This window comes from Cheilinus undulatus, linkage group 4 (genome assembly GCF_018320785.1).
Source record: "Cheilinus undulatus linkage group 4, ASM1832078v1, whole genome shotgun sequence".
Taxonomy (NCBI): Eukaryota; Metazoa; Chordata; class Actinopteri; order Labriformes; family Labridae; genus Cheilinus; species Cheilinus undulatus.
In genome coordinates, this window is record NC_054868.1 from 33002327 (window position 1) to 33027444 (window position 25118).

The 25118-nt window shown below is 40.0% G+C and overlaps 1 protein-coding gene across 1 annotated transcript in view; it reads left to right on the top strand.

Annotated features, from left to right (window-relative positions):
* The first annotated feature begins 9752 nt into the window (after nt 1–9752).
* The window catches only part of doc2d (double C2-like domains, delta), a 65493-nt gene continuing 50127 nt past the window's right edge, over nt 9753–25118 (top strand). Inside the window, exons 1-4 of the mRNA XM_041785736.1 lie at nt 9753–9878; nt 19941–20346; nt 20818–20897; nt 21408–21482. Of these exons, the coding sequence (XP_041641670.1) occupies nt 19959–20346; nt 20818–20897; nt 21408–21482 (543 nt within the window). The 5' untranslated portion in view covers nt 9753–9878; nt 19941–19958. The remainder of the gene's footprint in view (nt 9879–19940; nt 20347–20817; nt 20898–21407; nt 21483–25118) is intronic.

Consider the following 25118-nt stretch of genomic DNA (forward strand, 5'->3'; position numbering starts at 1 on the left):
ACCTGATACATATGTGTATTAATTTTCATGCCTGTAGACTTACCCAGTCCCCTATCTCACTTTTGGGGATCCTGTGTGATGTACTTGCAAAATTCCACCACCAGATGGATATTTCCGCTGGGGGACAATTTTGGGGAAAGTTTGGTGAGTTTTGATCATGCTAAAGCCCCGAAAACAGGCCACAAATTTACGAAAAAATAACGCCTATAGATAGAATATGTCTCTGGCACCCTTGATGCTTGGACCCTAATTACATGCTTGAAAAAAGCTTTTATATAGTGTCTAGGAGTGTCTTCGATTTTGTTCATTTAAGTAAGAAAACAAGTTATTGGACATGGGAACATGATCTGATGATACATTCATTTTTGAATTTTGAATTTTTGCAGTAAATTGTATAAAGGTAGATTCCCACAGTTCCACACACTCAGGTATGTACAGAACAATGTTAGAGCAATAGATTTAATGCAAGCCCTTAAATGTCTGGGTTTATATGAGGGTTTTTTGTGATTGCCAAAAAAAAAAGGCAAGACTTAAGGGCTGTAAGCTATATAATTTTCATACATAAGCATTACTTTGGAAACAACCTGGCCAGTCTAAAGTTTAGCATGCAGACTCTTACAGCACACCCTCAGCTCTGCATAATGTTAAAAAAGGGCAGAGAAATAACTCGGAATTCAAGATCTGTCTGCACCCAGATCCAAGGACGAGGTTAGGAATGGGTGAAGGGTTTCTTTGATCGTTATCAGAAAATGTATGCGATTCCCTGTCTTGTGTGGAACCAAATGTTGAAAAATTCATTGGGTGGTAGAGCTACAGTATGTAAATGGAGGTTTACTTAATCTTGCAGCTAATGGCTGGCTGAGGGACTGGAGAAGCTGTGTTCGGACACTTAATGGAAAACCTGCAGTGCTTTGTGCTGTGGTAATGGCAGGAGATTATCTTGCCCTGCAGGAGGACTGGATGAATGCTCTTCCACAAATTGGTCGTACCCCGTCTCTCCTGCCAACCAATCTATCCCTCTCATTCTGGATGTTTATTATTTATATTAAACTCATGAGCCACATGGATGCTTTATTCATATTGACGTGGAGGCTGAGGGATGTATTTCAGCTGGGTGAATTTAGTTTGGTCATGCATTTTAATTTCTTACACTTTCTGATCATTGACTTGCTTGTATTTTTGTACAAACTTCCACTTAAAATATTTTAGATTAATCTGTTCTCATCTGCCCTTCTAAATTTTCACTTTGCTGCTCAGTTTTCCATCCTTCTATATATTTTAGATCCTCCTGACTATTATTTACTTTTGTCAGCTCATGGGCAATGCCACTGTGTTAAATATCCATCTGACGGGCTACCTAATGTTTACCCCAGAGAGAGATCAATACTGCACCGCCATCCTCCAGACTTCATTTTTCAAGCACAATTGATTGTGTTTCTTCCTCAGAACCTGCCCGGACACGCTAGACCAGACAAATCCATGCGGTTTGGTGTCACTGAATGGTGTCAATTAGGCCCATGCCTGTCCAATGTACTGATTACCTTGCTCACCGCGTTGTCAATGTGTGGTCGTGATGGTGTCACCTTTCCATATGGATACTGTACTTGTCACTTGAAGTCACATTTGAGACTCTTTTTAATGTAATTAATTATTTGCTGTTGGGTTTGTGCCAGGAGAAACTTGTTTCGCTAGAGTAGTGTTTTTCAAAGCTGTGATTTCCCACATCAATCAAAAGTTTTAGATTTAATTCATTGAAGGTGAAATTTGACTTTACTTTGATCATATTAATTGATGTATTGATGAACAGTAGAGATGTGTATCGCTTTATTCAATTAAGTTAATGTAATGTGGATCTTCTTTTCTTATTTCCTTTCAGTCAGGACGGTTCAGTAGATGGATGGATAATAAAGGAAGTATTAAAAGTCCTGCCCTTATCTTTCAGAGAATTTAAACATCTCTTACCATGGCTGACACTTTAATACCTCTGGATGTTTCCACACATGTAGGAACCTTTCTAACCAAAAAGGACTATTCAAATGACCCTTATTTAAAGCTCCTGTGTGGAACTACTGATTTGCATTAATTTGGCACCCCATGCAGGCAAGTGGTCCTTTTGATCCCTTCCCTTTTTGGCCTTGTACATGCATGTTTTAGCAGCAAATCATTCCAAGAAATCCCCCCTTCTCTCTTTTAACTCTTTACACCGCATTCCATATTATTGTGCAAATGATTTTTTTTTTCGAATTTTCTCAAATAGTTGATGCAAATGACAGTCGGAATATTTTTCAAGTCAGCAGCCATTAGAGCATAATTCCATTTTTTTTAACAAGCTTCCTAATGATAACATTTTTTTTTTTCAAAAATAAAAAACTCAAAATGCACTGTTCCAAATTATTATGCATGAGTTTTAAAACATTTGATAGGTTCTGAAGAACTAAAAATGGTCATGTGTTGAATTTGCATTATTAGGAGGTAATATTCACTGAAATCAAAAGCTATTTCAATCAAAAACACCCTAACAGGCCAAGTTCCATGTTAACATAGGACCCCTTCTTTGATATCACCTTCACAATTCTTGCATCCATTGAACTTGAAAGTTTTAGAGATTTTCTGCTTGAATTTCTTTGCAAGATGTCAGAATATCCTCCCAGAGCTGCTGTTTTGATGTGACCTGCCTCCCACCCTCATAGATCTTTAGCCAACAGTTCTCAACAGGGTCGAGGTCAGGGGAGGATGGGGCCACACCATTAGTTTCTCTCCTCTTATGCCCATAGCAGCCAATGACACAGAGGTATTCTTTGCAGCATGAGATAGTGCATTGTCAAGCATGAAGATAATTTTGCTATGGGAGGCATGGTTCTTCTTTTTGTACCATGGGAGAAAGTGGTCAGTCAGAAACTCCATATCTTTGCCGAGGTCATTTTCACACCTTCAGGAACCCTTGTAACTGCCTCTCATAGTCAGTCCCTGTGTTATTTTTTGGTTGTCCAACCATTTATCTTTGTTTCCCATCTAAAGTACCAAGGTGGAACTAATGTTTGGTTATTAGTGTTCCGCCCTGCACGTTATTAGAACGCACCTCAGGAGAAGTGCCAGAAGACATGATAAAGTTGAGTAAAGTTTGAACACACAAAAAACTTTAAAGAAAAATGATAAGGAAGACAAAGACAAGAAGATATCCAAGATTAAGCCCCCATAAATGACAAGCAGCCTATGAGGTTTGTTTCTAAGTTTCTGTTTGTTTGCGTGACAATGTAGAGCACTTAGTCTAAACGTGTGAACTGCTATGCAAATTACATTCGTTTTATTATGCTAATTAGCACATTAATGTCATGTTATAGACTGTTGTTGGTGCGGGTTTTTAAGTGCAAAGGTTATACGATTTGTGGAGTATTGAAACAGTAAACAATGTGTTTATTTTATGATGTAAATAAGTGCTGCAGTTCTTGGGTTTAAGTTGCAGCATTGAAAGCTATGGAAGCCACATTGTGAGACATTGTAAAACATTAATTTCTTTACATGTTTATTTTGTTTCTTTCTTTACCCAGTTCTCATGGGTTGGCCAGAAATAAAAGTACACCCCATTTTTTAACCAAGACCTCATGACTCTTGCATTCCATGGAGGGAGGTACAACCCTAAAGGGGCCTATCAGCTCTCTCCTCATGATTCCGACCCAAATATGACTCCGCCTCCTCCTTGCTGATGTCACAGCCTTGTTGTGACATGGTGGCCATCCACCAACCATCCACTACTCAATCCATCTGGACCATCCGGGGTTGCACAGCACTCATCAGAAAACAAGACTGTTTGAAAATGAGTCTTCATGTATTTTTGGGCCCACTGCAACCGTTTCTGCTTGTGAGCATTGGTTAGAGGTGGCCAAATAGTAGGTTAGTAGTACGCATGACTGCAAGCCTCTGGAGGATCCTACACCTTGAGATTCATGGGACTCAAGAGGCACCAGCAAATCAAATACCTTCAAATACCTGTGTACTGCTTTGTAATGGCATTTTAGCAGCTGTTCTCCTAATCTAATGTCTGGCGGAAACCTTCCTCATTATGCCTTTATCTGCACTAACTCTGGATCAGACACAAATTTCTTCACAGTACAATATTCACGCTTAAGTTTTGTGAAATATCTAATGCTGTCATACTTTGAACAAGGCATTGCAGTATTTGAGTCTTTTCAGCAGCAGAGAGATCCTTTTTCTTTCCCATATTGCTTGAAACCTGTGGCCTGCTTGATAATGTTAAACGTCCTTCTGAAGTAGTTTTCCTCTAATTGGGCTCACCTGGCAAAGTAATTATCACAGGTGTCTGAGGTTGATTTCAGTGATCCCAAGAGCCTTGAGACACCATACCATCCATGAGTTTAATTGAAAAACAAAAAATATAATGTTTATGACAATAAAATCCAATTTGCATATAAATTTAGAATGCGTTTCAAATGCTTAGTTGGGAGCATTTGTTGGGGAAAATATACAAATTATTTTTGTCTGAAAACTATATCCCATCAATGGTTTGACATATCTTACTACTTTAATTGACTGTCAATCTGTCTGTCTCGATGTCTGGTGCTCTGATTGTCCTTAAAACCTCTCAGAAGAAACCCTGAGTGTACTGTTTCAAAACTGATGCCATGAAAGTCATGAATATGTATAGACTTTCTATAAAATCCCCAAATGTTGCACCAAATCATCAGTCAGGGACTTCTGATACGTTCCATTTGTCATCTTATCATCACTGGCCATTGTGAATTGGAAATAATCAGCTATCAGTTAAAAAAAAGACTTATTTTGCAATTCTAGCCATAACCAGTTTAAATTCATCATAAGATCTCTTAAAAATTTACACAACCTTCCTTGCCTATGTGCTGTCAGCTTTCTCAACCAAGAGTTTCATTTTCATCTGTCCAATTTTCATATAAATTTTCTGGTACATTTTTTGTAATCATTTTTTTCAGTTAACTTCTCTAAACATGTTCTTATGACTTTAACTGGCTGGGCTGAAAGCCCCCTGTTCAATTTCTGTCCTGACAAAAATAATTTTTAAAAGTGTTCTTTTGCTGCCAGGAATAAAACTCCTGCAGAGACTAATTTATTTTGTTGGCTCAGTTGAAAAGATACCGTCATCACCCTAAAAATACCAAGCATAGTCCTTCATGGTTGCCAAAACATATATTAAACTCTAGAAATAATTTAAAAAACACAACCTCAGTGTCCTCCATGTTAGCTCAGATAATCCTTGATTTTAGTTCATCCATGTACTAATGAGATTTCTGTAAATCAACCATGACCTAAACATGTTGAGACTACAGTGAGAGCTCTCCTGGCAGAGTACAGTGTGTCCTTTGGGTGCCCAGTCGTATGGAGAGTGTCTGAGAGTTTTGGTGGTCAGCAGGTCAGCTGTGAGAGCTCTGCAGTTGTCTGATAGCTACTGCCGTGGGTGGAGGAAGCTCCAACCTTTACATAGCTGCATTCATTTATTTTTATTCTTTATCACCAAAAAGATCTTCAGCCAGAAACCACAAGCATGAAGCTCATTAAAAGAACTCTGTCATCTCCCAACGAGGACAGAGGTTCACTTTCGCTGCACTTCTGCATCAATTTCAAGCCACTTAAAGCATGTAGCCCAGCATGTTTAAAGCACCTATTTATAGACGGATAGCTTGGCATTGGTAGACTGAGCATTCATTTATCTCATTTCAACTCATTAAGCGCTCGTGTTCTCTTTGCAAATTAATGAATATACAGTGTAATGGTCTGTTAACGCAGTATTGATGGTGTGATGCTGATGGTTAAGAGATACCAAAGTAAATCAAAGTACTCACAGATGGACAAGCACATACATCTACACGTACGAGCTCCTCTTCCTCCTGCGGCTGACCATTAATTTAATCGAGCAGGGTTGTTGTTGTTCATCTGTTACTCTTCAACCGTGGAAAATTATATTGTCACCAATTAGTGCTCTGATGGGTTTCCAGACTGTAATCTGTCATTGGAAGGTTTTTATATCATCCTCCATCATCATGAGCTGTAAACAAAGGAGCCCTCCTGTTGATTTTGACAACAGGAATATGTTGGCTGCATCCTTTCTCACTAACCTTTTTTATATTCTGTGTCCATTTCTGTCATGCATTTTTAAGTTGCTTTTACTTCCTGTTGCTTTTGTTTTTGCTCATCTTTATGTTCCTAAACTTTACATCTGTATGTTTTTGGAATCACACAGACCCCCTATTAAACATTGTAAAAAAAAAAATAGGGTTTAAAAAGTAGATATTTTCCCTTAATAGATATTTGATTGCTCTTGACTTAACTAAATATTACTGATGTAAATCTTTAAGTATCTCAAGATTCTATTTGATTCCTGATTCACAACACATCCTCTACAGTATTTCAGTCAGGAGCACTCTCATCATACATTTATTGCAAAATAGATGTACAGTTTTACCTGGCGGAGAAGGCTCTGCTCTAAAGCTGGGCTAAAGCTGGAAACGTATTTATCAGAAACTCATCAGTGGAAAAAACGATCATAAACCTAAAGTTGGGTATACACTGTGTGAATTCAAGCTGACCATATGACGGTCATGGCAGATTGTCATCTCACACTGTACAACTGAATTGTTTACGACGCACGATCATCGCCCACAAGTTGTGTGCTCACACTGTACGATTCGACGGTCATGCACGACCTGAGTGCTTACACTGTGCGACTGAAATCGGGATGGACTGTGACAGAAACCCATGGAGTTTCCTTTTTAAAAAGACTCACACACTCTAGGTGAAGTGTCTCCATTCATTTTCTCTCCCTTCCCCCTCTAACTCTCCCGCTCGCTCTCTCGCTTGCTCTCTCTCCCTCTCCCGCTATCTCTCTATCCCACACACACAAACATCATCACTGTCTGTGTCTATCTGTGAGCTGCACGTCTGCGGATAGGAATATTTCCTGCTTGTTTATTTACATTATCATAGCGGGGTGCATCAGAAAGTGATTCCAGCCGTTGTCATGGTAATTTTGGATGTTGTCTGACCGTTTACAAAGGACAACAATCCCCCAAAGTTATTCATTCTGTTCACATTTCTGCTTTGACTGTGAAGTGTCTGGAGTCGTACAACCAACATATCAAACATGTCAGAAATCCTCACAATCAGTCGGGAGGAGGTTGTGCGGTCGTACGACAGGCTATAGTCCGCCGTCGTATGCCCCTGTACACAGCACGAGAAATGACACCCGATCTGACTGAGAGTCACACGACTCCAAAGGGAGTCGTGGGACTCCAAATTCCTGGCTGAATCGCACAGTGTACACCTGGCTTAAGGCTTTTTTCTGTTGACAATGCTGTAGGAGAGCAGGTGTTATGTTTTAACAAGTGACCATGTTAACTGCTTACTTGACACTGAAAGTGCCAGTGGCTTTAAAAACTAAACAAAGGGGCTTTTTTAGTTTTCCATATCTGTTATTAATCCAGACGCATTCATATAGTCACCAGTTAGGATTAGGACTGGTCTTTGACGTGAAACATACAATTGATCCTGTTGTTTTTATTGTCTGTGACATTCAGAAGTTGATAGCTGATATTCAAGACTTGCCGACTACGGTGACCTTGATCAGAAAAAAGCTTTTCAACCAAAGCACTGGCCAACCGAATGGCAGCTGTCAGCCTTGCTAAATTTACTACAAGATGTGTCATGGAGGAGATGTTAGTAAATAATCATGAGGGGTGTTAATTTGATTGAAGAGACTCCATAATTCAACACAGTGGAGCAGGGCAGGACCAAGGGGCTTTTCTTATTGGACGACAAGAAGACACAAGAATTTATTGGTTTATATTATTGAAATCTTCTGGTAATAGTTTGATAGAGGTTAGAACTGGAGGAAGGCGAATGTCCGAGTGAATGGGCATGAAAGACTGAGTGTAGCTACAACTGTTCTATGTTACACTTTGTGGCTACGATGAACATAGTAGATAAAACCAAATTAAGTAACACCCAGCTGGTGCATTAGGCCCCAGATCTATTTTGGTGGAGGTTGCTGCCAAGAAGCATCAGTTCTTGTAGAGCAGGTGGACATGCAAAACATCTGGACATTTGAAAATCCACAATGCATGGATTCCCCACTGTAAATCTCCACACTTTATTAACATTACGATCTATCCTGTGGCAAAAGCCATGAGTTATCATCGGTCAGAGGGTCACAGGGGTAACATGATGACAAATAAGCTCATTTTATGTGGAAAATAACAGAATTTTACAGGAAAGCAAATATCCTTTCTAGAAAACACTTAATTTTCTAATCTACTCACTAATGGTAGAAGCAAAAAAAAACAAAAAACAAAAAAACAAAACAGATTAATACTAAGTGAAAAGCAAATCAACTTCATAAATGCAAAGTTAGCTGCTGTTGGCACACTCGTAGCTCTTCTGTGATCTTGTGATCTCTCTTCTCCAGCTGCTCAGGGCTCTGCTGTGCAGCTCCCCAGAAATACATCAAGTGGGCGAAGGCACTCGTGTTGGTTGAAGCAAACTGCTTGCAGGTTTTCATTCATCTCTATATCATTAGAAATGATTCCATTATCAGGAGAAAACAAGCTCTGTAATCCTGATAGAAAGCAATGAAAAAACAAGTCAAAGTTTTGAGAAAATGGATGACATAAACTCTCTTTCACAGGATAAACAACACTTTTACCCTAAACTACTCAAGAAAAACATCAGAGATGACTTGTTATCATGTGTCTCTTCAGGGCTTATTACAGTCTTTCCTTTAGGAACACATCATACAGCATTATATTGTTTTAAAAAAGAGAGGGTTAGAAAACCATTGGCTATTTATCAGTGAAAAAGACATTCACAGATTAAGAAATCCACATAATCTGCTGCCAATGTTGTGGATAAATTAGACCCCAAACAGGTATAAATCCCTGTTAAACCTCTTATGATAAACCCAAAATGGGGTTATTTGGGATTTAGGATTAGCATGCTGTGTAAAGAGTTCTGTAAACACCAATAATGTATATATAAAGATGTGAATTCCATCTATGCCTGTATCATTACCTTTATGATGTCCTGTGTCCACCTCTAGTTCATCGCAGAGTGACCATGACTATTTCCTCTGTTATTAATGTGTTGTCATCTTTGTGCAGTTTTATTAATGGTGCAGCCGTTACTATGAAGGCTGCCACACTTGAATGCATGCAGACAAAACACAAGCACACACACACAGACCTACACACATGGTTGGCTGATATTGGCCATAGTCATAGCCAACACAAAGTAATCTGGCCGTGTGATTGTACGGCTGGCTGTGTGTTCTGTTCAGCTCAGTCAACACGTTGAATTTAATTTCCTCTCTCTGCCCTTCAGCTGCTGGATTTTTGTTTTCATCCCAGGGTGATATTTCCTTTTGTGTGCTCTCTGTTTTTTTCTCTTTATCAGCTGAATATATATAAGAGTATGTTCTCCTTTTTATGTTTGTTTTAGCTGCTGTCTTAGTGATTGTCTTAGGTCTCTTCATCAGTCTGTCTCTTCTTGTCTGTCACTTTGTCTCTTTGTGCCCACCATCAAAACACTAAGTTCTTTTTTTTTTTTAAATCTCCTCACCGCATGAAGAAAAAGTGAGTGACAGCACTATATGCACAGTCTGCAAATGACTGACGGGGATTTTTAACCAGATACGTCACAAGTAAAGGGGAAGGGGAAGAGGGAGGGACAGAGGAGGAGAGCAAAGGAAGAGACGGAGAGAGTGAGAGGAGAGAGAGGGAGAGAGAGTACAGAGGGAGATATTGACTCAAAGCTGGTCTGCATGCTCCTCAGTGTGTGAGAAACAGAGGACGTGAGTGCAGGCAAGATGGAGTGCTGGCACAGATGAAGACTGTCCCTGGGTACGTTTCTGTCCCTGTCTATATTTGTGCGTGTGATACATGTGGCTGCATGTGAGAGTCTGTCCGTGTCAGACCCGTGTGAGCATTTTTGAGTTTGTGAGCAACCTGCTGCAAGTGATGATTTTTGCGCAGGCGACACATGCGTTGAAATTGGGTTCCTTTTCATGTGAGCTGCATGAGTGAATGAATGAGAGGATGTATTGGAATTGGAGCAAGCCTATTGGGGTTTTTATGTGTGTGAAATGTCTTTATGCACATGTGTGCGTGGAGGAGAGAGTCTATAGGAGTACTGTAACTCTAGTGAAGAGGGAGTCATGCGCTCTAAATACAAGTTTGCAGCAGAGTTCAGTCTGGTTCTGTGTGGATGTGATCTGTCTTTTGGCTTTTCAGCACCAGCTTAAGACTGCTCAATATACAAACATGTATGCACTCTTATAAAAAGCAGACTGCCAGTATTGTCCTCAGTGTGGTTGATCTCTTTCAGTACTTAAACAAAGTATTCTCTGTGCCACGAGGAATCAGATCATTACTTATGTTCTGTTTGTTTTTGCATGCTGTCTTCACACATTTTACAGCATTGGAGTATACATTTAAAGTGGAAATATGCAGTTTTATCCGGACAGAGAGAAAGAACCTATTTAAAACCTACCCACAAAGCAAATCCCACTTGTTTAACTGCATTTTATGCCTATAAATATGAATGTTTAGTTTAAGGGAATTAAGGCACTGAGAGGTACTCAACTGGTTTGATAAAGCAACCTTCATTCAATCCCAGTTTCACAGATTGTTGATCAATTAATCCATCTCTCTTGCAAATGCACTCAATTCCACTCCTCACATATGTGAAGTCATTTGAAATAAAAGCTGTATGTCAAACAAGAAGTCAGCTCAGGCTCTGGGAGGATACACAAATTCTTGACAACTTTCTGATGTAAATTACCAAATTAAAATATAAATTACTGAGAACAGATTGACTGATAATGAAAATATCAGTCTCATTAGTTCAGCCCAAGAGTTAAGACTTTGATTTATGAGTTTTCAAAACAACACAAGACAAATAACAGGGGACCAAGCAGCCTATTTATTTGTGTCCCCTTAACAGATGCATCAATCAAACATGTGAATAAATAAGCGATAAATTATTCTTGTTTTTTGTCAAGATGCTTCCAGAAAACATAGACGTCACCTAGAGCAAGTCAACCCTAAACCGCAATGACAGAAACATATGCAATATTGTTGAAAGGGGGGGATGACAAGTGACTTGCATCCTGAAGTGACCTGCCTGTGTTGCTGTGTTTGCATTGGTAATGTAGTTGTGTCATATAGTTAAAGGCAGAATGAGCAGGATGTCAGACTATCCTGCCTGGGTCAATAACCACAGAAGATTTCACTCCGACATGTCATCATAGTCAGTCACCTGTTCATTTTTACAATAGGCTGCTCACTGGATGGGTAATAACAGAGACAACTACAAACTGAACCATAATAATAACCTGAGTATTGATTTGGAGATTATGTATTGATTAAACATAGTTTTATTTGGACCTTTTAAACATGGCAACTGCCTCCAAAGAAACTGTTAGCTTTGTAGCCTTCTTAAATTAGTCTGCTTAGCTGATTCAGCTAACATTTAACCAGTTTTTAACATTCATGATAATGTGAGACAAGATGGACCGAAGTCATAACTCTTGAATGTGTAACCTTTTAGGTCTGCTTTTCAACTGACCTTGCAAAGCAGACACCATGGCTGTCATCAGGCAAATCCGCCTTGAAAAGCTCCAATCCTCACCGTTTGCACCGAACCAAAAATGGTTCTGACCAATCAGCATCACTTGAGGAGAACAAGGCGGTAACTTGTTGTACTGTGAGCCTATAGCAATGGCAGTCACCAGTAAAGCAGTTAGCTTGGATGTAGCTTTAGTACTGAAGCATTTTTTTCAAATTAATCACATTTCTTTACTAGGTAAATAGGAAACAATGGCACTGAAAGTTTTTCATGTAAAAAAGATGTTTGCTCTTCTGTACTGTGAGCCAGTAGCCATTAGCATTAGATATAGAAAAGTTCCCTAATTGAGTGGTGCAGTCGTGAAGTAATTTTGTAGGCAAACCCGGAAGTTCGCTTAGCATGGGTTCCCTCGGCGTCGAGCCTATGGGATATTTCAGTGGGTTTTTGGATTATTACTGAAAATAAGCTCTGTGTCCAATACAAGTTTATAAAACTTACACGTTTTGTTCATAGAGATAATCTTCATAAACTGATAATATAAGCATCATATCTGGTTCGTTAATCTAACTGTTGAAAGTAAAAAGCTAATGTCATACTATATTGAACTACAACACGGTCGACTAAATTTAATGTCATCACATGAGGATACAACTGAGCGGCAGGCTCAGTTGCCGCGCTTCGGATGATGACGTATGTAGTCCTTGTTAGCTATCTTTTAGCAACCGCCTTAAGACGTGAAAAGATACACAATTCAGAGGTGGGGCATGTTTCAGATGTATTTTATGTCGTAGGATAAAACGTTAAACTCTCTTGAACTTGGGTTCACCACAGACCTTATTTCAGGCATTTAACCGAAAACTCATTCAAAATTCCCATAGACTTTCAGATGGGGGAACCGGAAGTGCTAAAATGCTAACTCACTTCAGCGTTTTGGGACTCATTCCTGCACCACTCTTTTGACCCTTCACTTAGCCTCTCCCTAAAACAGCCACTTTCCAGTCCTGGGTAAGAAACTGTAATTATGCACGTGAGGCCTGACGAGCTTCAGCAGAGACTAGTACCGAAGTGGTGAGCTATATGAGACCCTAAATCTTTATAGTGGAATTTTTCACTTTCACAAAGCCAAAATACTGAGAGGAGAGATGTCAGTTATGAATAAAATGGCGCGGAAGACTGAGACTACATAAACAGCGTCAGCAACTTAGTTTAGTTAGCAAATCGCTAATGGTAACACATGTATATTAAAATTAGCTTAAAATGTAATCATATCTCAAGTTACTCTGCTGTACAAGATCAATGTTGTTTCACTATGTTTGTCCCGATGGGTCACGTATTTCTTAGTTGTTTAAACAATCAATAAAAAGTGTGATCAGCTATTTCTTACATACATACAGTCTGTTACAACACACACGCTGCTGTGTTTAACACATAAACACCAGCACTTAGCTTCACTTTTGCATGTAAGCTACTACCACACAATAGCCAAATAACACCCTCCAGAGAAAACACCAACAAACTTACAACAAATAGCTAACCAGCAGTCAATTGTCATAAAACACCACATTAAAACTCAGCATTTCAATAAAACCGGGGTCTTACTGTCTTATTCTTCATAAGCTGAAGAGCTCAACTGCACCTGCTGTTCCCTTAGAACTATAAAATAACCATGGTGGTTTTGTGGAGAAGAGAAAGATAAACATTCACTGTGAATACTTTGGTGCTGTCCTCTAGTTGAGGGGTCAAATGAAGCAGAATCGGCTCACGGCTGCTACTTTGTGTTTATGTTGCTGATCTGTCTGCAGCCCTCCAGGTTTATGCTTCATTATTATCCTCCATCGGTGATTAAATCAAAATCAATCCATACTGTCATTTTCCTGCATAGATATTGTGTGTGATGTCCTCAGTTTTAATCTTGTGAGTATTTGCTGCCTTAATTAGCCATGTGCTAACTTGTGTGTTAGTCATTAGGTCTTTAGCCTGTAAAATTGATAGTTTTTCCTTTAGAATCCCTCCTACTTACATAGTGGAAAACTAGTTATTCAGCACGGTAGATGTGAAAGCTTGCCCGAGGTAGCAACAGTAACCAAGGAGGGCAGGCTCTGCAAAGGGTCAATTGTTAATTTACAGTTTTAGGTCATAATGCCTTCAACTGAATACCCACAACAACCAAGGAGCGAGCGGATCTGTTAGTGCTGCCAGACCACCAGGTGTTGCGCAATTTCACGGCTCACAAACGCAGACATTCATTGCAGCCAGGATTTCATACCATTTCTTTTCTGTGTTTTATTATTTTTCTGCAATTTTAATAGTAGCCAGAACAGCCTGCTGTAAAGGGACAGCAGGTGTAGGATATCAATAGACATCCATGTTTGTTTTCCTTAAGTCACAAGATCACCTGAGGTTGTTGGCTGGCTGACAAGTGTGTGGACTCAGTGGTCTCTCAATCTGACTGAGTCCTCTAGTGTGTGCACTCAGAGGATTGTGCGAAGAAAAATCTTTTGAGTATGTTCTTATGTCTGTGGTCCTTCAAGATTTAAAAATAGTTTAAAATCTTACAGTTGAAGGGTGTGGCCAGCATTCGCATTAGGGCTGTCACGATATCAGATTTTCACTTCACGTTTGTCGTGGGCAAAAAGTGTCACAATAACGATATTATCATATTTTAATAATAATGGGACAATTAATCAAATTTATCTTTAACTTTATTTATGTTGTGTTCTCTCTTTTGGCAGATGAATTACACTCAAAAAACCTGTCTAAGGAGGTACTGCAGCTGCTGTGGCATTGCGGAGGGTCATATTTCTTAAAAATGCATAAATATTAATAGTAAGGTTTTTATTTATTCTGTAGCAGGTGCTTTTAAGCTTTTCAAAGTAAAAAATAACATCTGATTAGTTTTTTTTCCAGTTTGGCAACAAAAATAAAATTTCCATGTTGTGAGCAGGGTCAATCTGTTTATCAAAATCCAAGATAGTTCTTTTCACATTCATCAGTAATCAGAGATAACATACTTTTACCAAAGTTAAAAGTTCAGGGCTTTTGAGAAAACATTAGAGGCATCACCTCTGACTGATTAACTTATCCACCACACAAGATTTACATATCATAACGCCAAAACTGTGTCAGAAATGTAGGGTTATAAACACATTAGGAAATAATAAATTACAGACATATTTCAAGAGCACCTGCAGCAGTTTTTAATGAGACCTTTCCTGTTAGCTCTGCTAAAAGAACCAAGTTAGAGTGCTGCATTGGGATCAGGTCTGAATTTAACTTTTGCTTGCACTAAAACTGTTTAAGTTAGAAAACAAGGAACAGTCTAATTTCTTTAAATGTGCACAGAAGCTTTAACGCTCCTCATAGCACTGCAGACATACACTGTAAGCGTCTCCACTGCTCTGATGCGCCTCGTGATGCACAGGAAGGGACTGGCACAGAGATACTGAGCCATAATACTGTTATTTGAGGGGAAATTGGAGCGTTATGGCTGACGAGGATGTGAGACTCTTCTTTCGTGCTTCATTCAGTGAGAAGACTTGGTTTAGAACAATGAAAAAAACATTATTTGTCAAGGACAGTGCTTAAGTGAACGCAATATTATAATTTCTTAACCTGAACGCAGCTTCTGTCATTCCGTGTTTTACGTGGATGGTCAGACTTTATGGAATTGGACGCGCATGTTGTGGGTGCAGGTGGGAGGGAGGGATGACACACACGCACCAGCAGGTGTTAATGATCAAGGAAATCAGGGGGAATGGGCAGGTAGGGTGTTAGCTGTCCGACGCAGGACTCTATCTCTACAGCCTGTCTGTTAAGAGACGTGTGAATGAGGAAAAGAAAACTTGTCTTCTCTATAGGTCTTGCTGGGCTCCCAGTGTGCGTATGCCGGGGCGCACATGGAGAGAGAGACAGAGAGTGGCGAAGTGAGGCTGGATGGTTTCACAAACGAGGGGCGCTGAAGTTAAAGGAGTGCAGGAGTTGATGATCTGTTACATTGATGAACTTATTAAAAATGTTCAGGGCTAGCGACGGCACTGGAGTGGCACTGGATCATTTACACAATATTATCATATACACATTTTTAACATGACATTGAAATTTTATTTTTTAATACCACGATTATCGTCAATACCGGTATATCGCGACAGCCCTACTTCACATAGAAGATGTTTTTGCTGTCTCCTAAAAGTATTGCCAGGAATACTAGCAATAAGCTCCGCTATTCAAACACTGTGTCAGGGCTTGTCTATATAGCTCAAGTAAGCACTGGAGCTGTGCATTCTCATCTGGTCTTGTTGCCCTGATTGGACCGTCACAAATTTGACAGGCAGGACGTTCGCACAATCGCCTTCCAAGAATTTTTTGAAAAGTTCTGCCTTTCACAAACATTGTGTAGTGGAGGTTTACCTGATGAATGTAAAATATATCATGCAATGGATATACTAAACAGTCTATCTGATGTGTCAGGTTAACAATAAATACATGGGGATTGAAGTCACACATGGATGTATGATGTATGAGGCAAGACCCAATCCAGGTGGTAGTAACCATAATTGGTTACAGCTGCTGTCAATCAACAAATGAGGAAGAGGTAGAAGCAATAACATGTGAATGAGAGTTATATACTGTAGCGAGATGGCATTGCATTACTTGCAGACCTGCTTGCACCTCTAAATTGGCCGTGTGTGGGTAATCTTTGGTTTCAGGAAAATTCTCAAACAAGCAAATGAATAATGGACAGCCTCAACCACAGGTACCAATCACAGGAGCAAGGCAAAAGAAAACAGGTGTCCAACAACATACTGTCACAATGTCCCAACCTGTAAACGCATTAGCCAGTCCATGGTCCTTAAAGACAATTTTTGAGGGGCTTTTTGCCTTTGATGAACAGACAGGGGAAGAGAGACTGGGAATCTGAAGGGAAAAGAATGGAGGAAGACATGTGGTTGCCAGTGCATGGAAGACTGTAGCCCTGCTCTACCATCTGAGATAAACCAGCACCACAGTCCATGGTGCTTAACTGATGTAGACGACTGGGGATTTAGCATGAATATCCGCTGCATCCACTATTTACTAATAAAAACGGGATGTACACTCATCTTTTAAAAATTGATACACTGCTGTAAAAGGCACATATTCAACCATGTTACACTTTACATTGTATAACTCAATCTTGCTATTCTTATGTTTCCTCTTTTCAATATTTAGTACACTACAGGCTGTATTAACTATTACATGTAGTTCTGAATAACACAAGATGGAAAAAATTGTAACTATCAGTACTGTCATTTATAAATAAAGTAGAGGAAACTACATGCATCTGGAAATTTTGTTGCTAAATCCTGTTGAACAATACCTGTACCAAACCATGACCCCAAAACCAAGGTACAAACCAAGCCAGTGGTCTGTTTGACATTTTCTTAATGTTTCATTGGATTTTACATCTCTGTGTTGTCTTTCTTTCCTTTTATTTCCTTTTTGTCCACAGTGGCTAGAGGCACAAGTAATATTAAAATAAGGGCTAACTTTAAAGAGGATCAGGTTGCATTACAGCTGCTCCTCCAGCAAAGGTCAGTTCTGTGTGATCTGCTTTAATGAAATGGAGCTCATGCATGCTTCCAGATTTAAAAATCCCATTCATTGTCTCAATATCAGATTTGATTATTAGCCAGAAATATCGAACATAGACTTACCATAAGATACCTGAATGTAAAACAGTAGTATAACATTCTGTTAAAGACAAGAGTTCCTAAGATATCAACTTCCTTTTAAGGAAAATGAAGTTTATTCTCAATCTTAGCCAAAAATACTACAGTAACCTACAAAGTTGGTTGTTGATGACAACAGTTGAGCTCAACAATGCCTGCCCACTTTTTGGGCGACCCTGATTCTGGGAGTGAAGTTTGCCTTTCAAAATCCTCGTGGACATTTTGCAGAAAACCCATTACATACTTTAAATGCATGGACCAAGCTATCTAGCTCCTGAGTACTCTTGACTATTAAGCGTTTGATTCTGTGTAAAAACAGTGTTTTCGAAAAACAGATGTGGATGAAGGAACTATGTAACCCACAATCCATTGTTATACATTTTGTTCATGATAAATAGTGTTGTAATGTATCAGTTTGTATATGGATCGCTTCACACTACGCTAACATGTATTGCCGCCATCAATGATCGACAGCCCTCGTTCCTGGGCTTGGCAGACATTGCCATGGTAACTGGAGACCCCACCAATCAGAGACATCGTTGCGACACTCAAGGATTGGGGCTATTGTAGTATATTTGGCTGAGATCACATATAAACTATGTTTCTCTTGATTAGAGGTTGCCTCTACATGAGCATTTATTATTGTTTCCATCTGAGGCTTGTGGCAAGTCTCACTTCTGAAACTATTGCTTATAATCAAATCTTCCATGGAGAAAATGAATGGGATTTTTACTCCTGTAACCACACTATTGAGTCCATATGTAAACTAGGATATACTACAGCAATATGATTAAAAAATATAAACAGGACAATAAAGATAAAAGCAGAAAGAAGCTACATGGATGACTTGAAAGTTGGAAAAGCTGTCCTTTTCAGTGAGTTAAAGGAATCACAATGGATGTGGGTTATGTAGGTCTTTCATACTTGTGCCTTTGTGGATCACTGCCTTTTTCTCCATTTTCAAATACCTTTTTAGAACCAAGTCAGATTTTTAATGGTCTTGAGTTTTCAGGTAGCTTGTTGGCTTGTTCTGGAAATAAAGATAAGGATTTTGAGAAATATCTAAAGAGGATGTGAAAGGTAATTTTATCAGAACCAGTTACTAAAAAAGTAGTTTTGTTGAGCCCTGTAGTCGACCTTAGAATGCTTTTATTGACCAATCAGAATCAAGCAGGATCAGAAATAAACTTCCAAGCATCAAATGCAGATTTTGCATTTGCGTGGAAGGGCTGTGCACCACATGGTTGGCAAATGTTTGCGGCAAAAGAAACATCATTAAAAGGAAACAGCAGTTTTAGTTTTACCTTTGTTGCAGCTGCAGCTTCTTTTGTCTGCTCCTTTGCTGTCTGCATACCAGAGCTTTACACATGCTAACACAGAAACACCAGCAACCAAAATTGACTATATGAGCATGAACTACCCTGCTGCACCCAGTCTGCTGCTAGCTTGCATCAGCATAAGGTTTGCTAAATAGCTAATATGTGGTTTTAAAAGGAGTCACTTAGTCTTTCCAGGGATTTTCCATTTATTTTGACCACATGTATGCTTAAATGTAGGATTATTTCAACAATCTGTTACCTTGTCTAGTCAATCAAAAAGACTCTGATTCAAAGCTTTAAGATTTTAGACCCTTGAATAAAGTGAAAAAGACATGTACTTTGCTATAAAAGCAGACCACTGTTTTGTCTCAAGGCCAAAAACCCAGATCCCAAAGATTGTTGTCTAGAGTTGTCATCTCAAAATAAGAAAACACAGAGACTTGGCTCTGCACCAGCATCTTCTTGATCGGCTGTATTTGTAAGGAAGAAACCCTTAGATTTGCCTTAAACCATTAAATCTGGGACAGCACAAAAAACTAAAGGCATACATTGTCATGTCCCAGTTTGGAGTGTTTCCCTGTGATCACCGAAATCAAAGTAGATCTTGAAGAAACAGACACAGTGGCGGTGTGGGAGTGCATACAAGAAAAGCTGTGCTCTCTCTCCTCTTAATCACTGCAGGGAAAACAGGAAATGATAGCATTTGGCTTAACATGGTTAGAGTTTGGTTACAGTTATTACACTTCATTTGACAAATATGGTAAAAGCTGAGCGAGGCTTGGAGTAGTATTATGTAAATAACACTCAGAGGGCTTGCAGATGCGAGGGAGAAGAGTGAAAGTGAGAGATAAGGGAAGGATTAGAGAGAAGCGCAGATACACAAGTGACATCACTTGTTCATACTTTACTGCACTACATTTGAATATTAATTCAGAGTGCAGACTTGGTGTGCTGACACAATGTGTGAGTCACACTTGATGTGCCAAGGGTTCTGGCAAATGCTATTTTGGCTTTTGAGAAGTCAGGTTTGTATCAGCTGATGGGAGCAGGCGCATTTTTCAGTTTTCACCAGGAGGTTTCAGATGTGCTGTGAATTTTAAGGTGTTGCCAACATTTGCTTGCCTTGAATAGAGTTGACCCCTGATGCTGCTGTGCAAACTCAGAGACAGGAATGTTGGACACTCAGGATTTGACTGTTGTTTTCTTTCTTTTTTTTTCTAGTTTAAGCCTCTTGTTTGTCCCCTTTGCTATGATCCCTGCTCTTCTTTTTGTCCTTCTTTATTTCTTTCTTTCTCTCTTTATCCCACAGCCCCGTTTCACAGTCCACATGAGTGTCTCCAAACCCCCTCCACCCCCTTCCACCTCCCACCTCTCCATCCCCGCCTCCTCCACCTCCACCCCTTCCTCGTCCGCCACCTCCCCCTCGGCGACCCCCCACTCCACCGCTGTTCCCCCTCCCTCACCGGTCAAGATCTCTATGCAGGAGCACTTTGCCATCAATGTGTGCCCGGGCCCCATCCTCCCCATCCCGCAGATCTCCGACTTCTTCCCACGATTCCACGACTACCCCTGCACGCCCCCGCCTCCAAGGGAGAAGAAGATCTTAAAAGAGGAGACATTCAACGGGGAGACAGTTGGAGGGTACAAGGATGGGGAGAGGAGAGAGAGCCACGATGGAGACAGGGAGGAGACTGTCGACTCTGACGACGATGACAGTGAGTGAAGAAAGGAGAGGGAACAAAGTTTTTGTGGGAAAAAGTTGTGCATTTCATTTTAGAAGTACAAGGCAATGCAGCAGAAAAACAACACATCCAATCTAAAAAAAAAATCCTCATCATCTCTTTTCTCAAAATGAGATTCTGCAGTTTTCCCCAGAAACACAACATATGCTTATGGAGTAAATGTGGAGTGAAGCATTTTGCCAAAGTGTTTGTCACTTCCACTTTGTGTGATGTGGCTGCCTCTGATGGTTTATTAGACATTGTTGCAAAAAACGACACCAAACCTGCAAGTTGCTGCTCATTTCCGAACCATAATCAAACAAGACAGATCAATTCACATCAGGCACTGGCATGTTTTAAGAGACCATCTGCTACAACTATGACTCAGAGCTTTCGAGCATGTGCATATGAGTGTGTTTATTCTTTCACTGGAAGTAATTTGTAATGCTTGTTTTTTTTTTTAAGCCTACCTGGGAACGTTGGAGTTCAATCTGCTCTTTGATCAGGAGAACAACTGTCTTCATTGTACCATTCACAAGGCAAAGGTATGCTTCCAATATCTTTTTATATTGTATGTGTATTTGCGTAAGTGGTTGCATAATCCTCCCAATGAAAACAATTATCTTGTAATGCTTATAAGTTAAAAGACAACATAAGATGGCTTTTTTCTAAAGTAACACCCCCCCCCCCCACACGCCTGCAGAAGCTTCTCAATTCAACACAGAAGCTCATTGCTTCATAAAATGTTGCTTCCGCTGCTGCAGGAAACACATTCGGTATAGCTGTTGTACAAGGACACCAACCTTGCTTTACACTTGGTGTACTGTCACATGTTGTTAATTATGCAAAGCTCATTGAATGGTTCCCCTGAGGACAACACAAAGGAAAAAAGAGAATATGGAAAGAAACACCCAGAGGTTCTGTAGAGATGTAACTACAGTATAAGAAGTCTATACTGTCTTTTCCTGCTCTTGAAAGAAGTGTTTGAGGGCAATGACGTCACCTTTGACACATTGTGTGATTGTGCATCCCTGTGTCTCTGCTTGTGTCTTCAGGGACTGAAAGCCATGGACTCCAATGGGCTGGCAGATCCATACGTCAAGCTTCATCTTCTCCCTGGGGCGAGCAAGGTCATTACTCCAACCTTACCTCAGTGGCAAATAATGTAACATGCTACCACACTGGGCTGTCCCACACAGACAGTGCCACAGGAAAGTCCCACAGCACAAAGAAATGGCTGTAAGACACAAACAGAAAATAGGAAAACAGTTAGGGCTGGTAGATGGTTAACATTTTTGGTTATCCTGGAATTTCTGTTGTTAATTGCAATCAATCGCATCCTCTTCATGACATTTAAAAATGCTATTATTTGAGTTTTTGTACTATCTTAAACTAAGGGAAAGACTTCCTGTTTGGATACGGACCTGCTATTATTTTGAAAAGCAAATAAGAAATATTGGGTAGATCGAAGATTATGAGAAGAAGTTAATTGTGGAGAAAAGAAATTGATAGAGATTTAAAAGGAACAAAGCCAGGGTTGTCCAAACTATGCAGCCAGATGCGTCCCTTTTTAATAGGCTTGCTGCCATTTCTGAAAATAAAATAAAATATGGCCCACCTTAGAACATGACGCCTATACTTGACTTTATTGTACTTCTTAAGTACTATTTGCAAAAAAGAAGTTGTTATGGATGATAAAGGAAATATGTAAACAGTAAATATGAAAAAGTGGAATTACAAAAGAAACAGATGACTTTTGACTAGTCCCTGAGGACTATTTGTACAAAATATACAGTGAATAGTACTGATAGAATATCAGGAGATTTAGCTGTAGGAGGCAGAACAGTAGCACTGCATACATTAGAGAGAACACATTTGGACACTAGAGTTTAAATTGTTGAGTAAAATAAAGTCAATATTGAATATAAAGTGAAGGTAGAAAGAAATGCACAATTAATAACCTTTATGTGTCAAAACTTTGTTAACACTTTACTGGTGCACAGATAGTAAAGTGGTTTAATGTACGCGGGCGGCCTGGCTTCGAATCTGGCCTGTGGCCCTTTACCGCGTGTCTCTCCCTACTCTCTTCCCTGTTTCCAAGTCTATCCACTTCCTATCCTCTATTTCCTACTAGCCTCTGTCTAATAAAGACATGAAAAGACCTAAATATAAAACTTAAAAAAAACAACAACTTGTTAACACTTTCCTAAGCCTCTATTTTTTATCAGGAAAAAAGCAGGAAAAACTGCACCGACAAAAGAAAAAACATAATTAGCATCCTAAATTGCAGAGATGCTGATTCACACAGGATAAGTACTTGGAAGTTTTTACTCTGCAAATTACAGACATGGTCGGTTCAAACTGGATTACATTATTACAAATTACCAGAGGTCCCTAGGCAATACTAATCCAATGCGAAAAAGGGTTTTATTTGTATGTCTTAGTGCTACCATGCTAATTTTGGAAGCAAACGTTTTGACGAGAGGGATTACTGATATTTTTTGTGACTAAATTGAGACAGTGCTGTAAATGATAAACATATTGGCAACCAAAATAATAACAGTGCCTTGATTTATAATGCTGTGATGGGTTACAGGAGAAAATAGCAGTATCAATGGCATTCTAAGCATGGATCAAGTAGCCAGGGTCGACCACGGCCCCCTTAAATCTGACTGGCCCCCAAAATACTTAAAATTACTGGATAGGGCACCAGTTTGGCTCAGTTTGTAGAGCTGGTGCCCGCATGCTAAGACTCTGGTCCTCAATATATACTGGATCAAATAAAATCAAAATGCCCCCCAATAAATACTCTTCTAAAAAGATTTACTTTTTGACTTTAGATTGGTTTTACTAACTTTTAAATCCTTAATGTGAGATTTATAAAAGTGGCCCTACCATCCATATATATATTTCGTATTTGGCCCTCAGTAGAAAAAGTTTGGACACCCCTGAACTAAGCAGAGAGTAAAGAAGTAAAGGTATGATATCACAAGGAGCAGATGACTTTTGATTAGTCCACTGAGCTGTCTGTTGTGGTGGACTTATTTTACATTACTGTGGCTGCAGGGAGAAGCCGACAATGCAGCTGTTAAAGACAAATGCTGAAATTATGGACATAAATTAACTGTGATTAATGCAGCTAATCTTTACAGACCTAGAAACAATACATTATCAAACAACAAATCAGGCAAAAACAATAATTAGTTTCAGTAATGTCTGATTCTTGTGTTTTTTCTCAGCTCTTACAGGACCCCTGTATCATTTGAAGCTGTCGAGCAGGACACATTGCAGTTCCTTACTACCTAATGTTGTCTGTCCTTTGCTCTGCTTTATCAAGCACAAACATGTTCTGGTCTGCTGCCCTCCTCCTGTCTTGTTTTCAACTCAAGCAGCAAGAAGATAAGCCTCACCACAACAGCAAAACCCTAACTCCATCAGAATACAACCTGTTGTTGGCCATTTTTGCTCAAGGTTGACATGAAGTGAGGTTATGAGTTGCGTTAGAGAGGATGCTGAGCCACGATAGGTTGAGTGAGGCTACTGTCTGAGGTCTAAGGTGCTGACAATAACAACGTCTGGGATTTTTTTTTTCTGTTTTGTCCTCCAGCCTTCCTTAGCCCGTCTCCCCTCCCATCGTTATCGCGCTCCTTTCCCCACTCTTCACCCATATCGCTGTCTATATCTTGCCATCCGGCTGTGACCTCTTTGACCTTGAAATACCAACAGTGTGGGGGAGAGAAAAGGGAAACAACCGAGAGGGAGGAAAAGGGGGCAAAAAAGAGAGGGAGTGGAGAAAGAAAGGGAGGGAGAGACGGATGAGGGGAGGACAGCAGCAGGTGGTTGTCATGGAAACAGGGAAGATTGTTACACGGCTCACGTCAACAGGCGAGTGTTGATGGTGGGGGAGAAGGGTGGGAGAGGTGGCAGTGGTGGGAGGGGGGGCTCAGAGAAAGCGTCAATGAGTAGGTAAGTGCCCATGAACAGGCGTGTGTTAAATACTCAGCAGACGTGCGACCGCGTCACTTGAAAAGTGGGAGCGTAAGCATGTAGAAGTGAAGATGACAGACGCACTCTCGCACACCTACTCTTGTCCCCAATCAGACTCAGCATGTGAGCATTACAATGAATAATACAGAGCACAAAAGGTTTCAGTTTCTACAAGACTGAGTTGTCAAAATACAGAGAGCAAAAGAACGCAAAGAGGTCCCACTCATTCTCTCAGCCTCAGCACACCCGCATCTATCCAGTATACTGTCAGGCATGCTGTCTTGTAATGTCAATGGCACACTGTAACACATGCAGCACATGACCTTGCAGACACATGCTAAGGCTTTAGTCACAGCCGCACAGAGATGCTCTCGTCATCAGTCTCTCTCTTGATCACCCCCCCCCTTACTCTCACACACAAACATGCATTGGCATAGTAGTTTCCGGCTCATTTTTGTGTTCATTGTTATTTTTTTCTCTGACCATTCCTAATCGAGGCGCATGGAAAATTTGCCTGCAGCCCGACTCCTCAGCCACAGTTCTGGGAGAAAAAGAGATCAAGAGAAAGAAAGTGTGAAATACAGAAGATCCATGCAGACAGATGGAGAAAGAGGAGGGAGAGTGTGATGGACAGATGGAGGGCTGGAGATAAAACATTTAGAAACAGATGCAAAAGCACAAGTGTAGAGGGAAAATAGAGGCAGAGAGGGACAGAGGGCAGGGAGAGGGAACTGGTGTTTTAAGTGTTTGTAGATGTAGCACACTGAAGGAAATGTGCT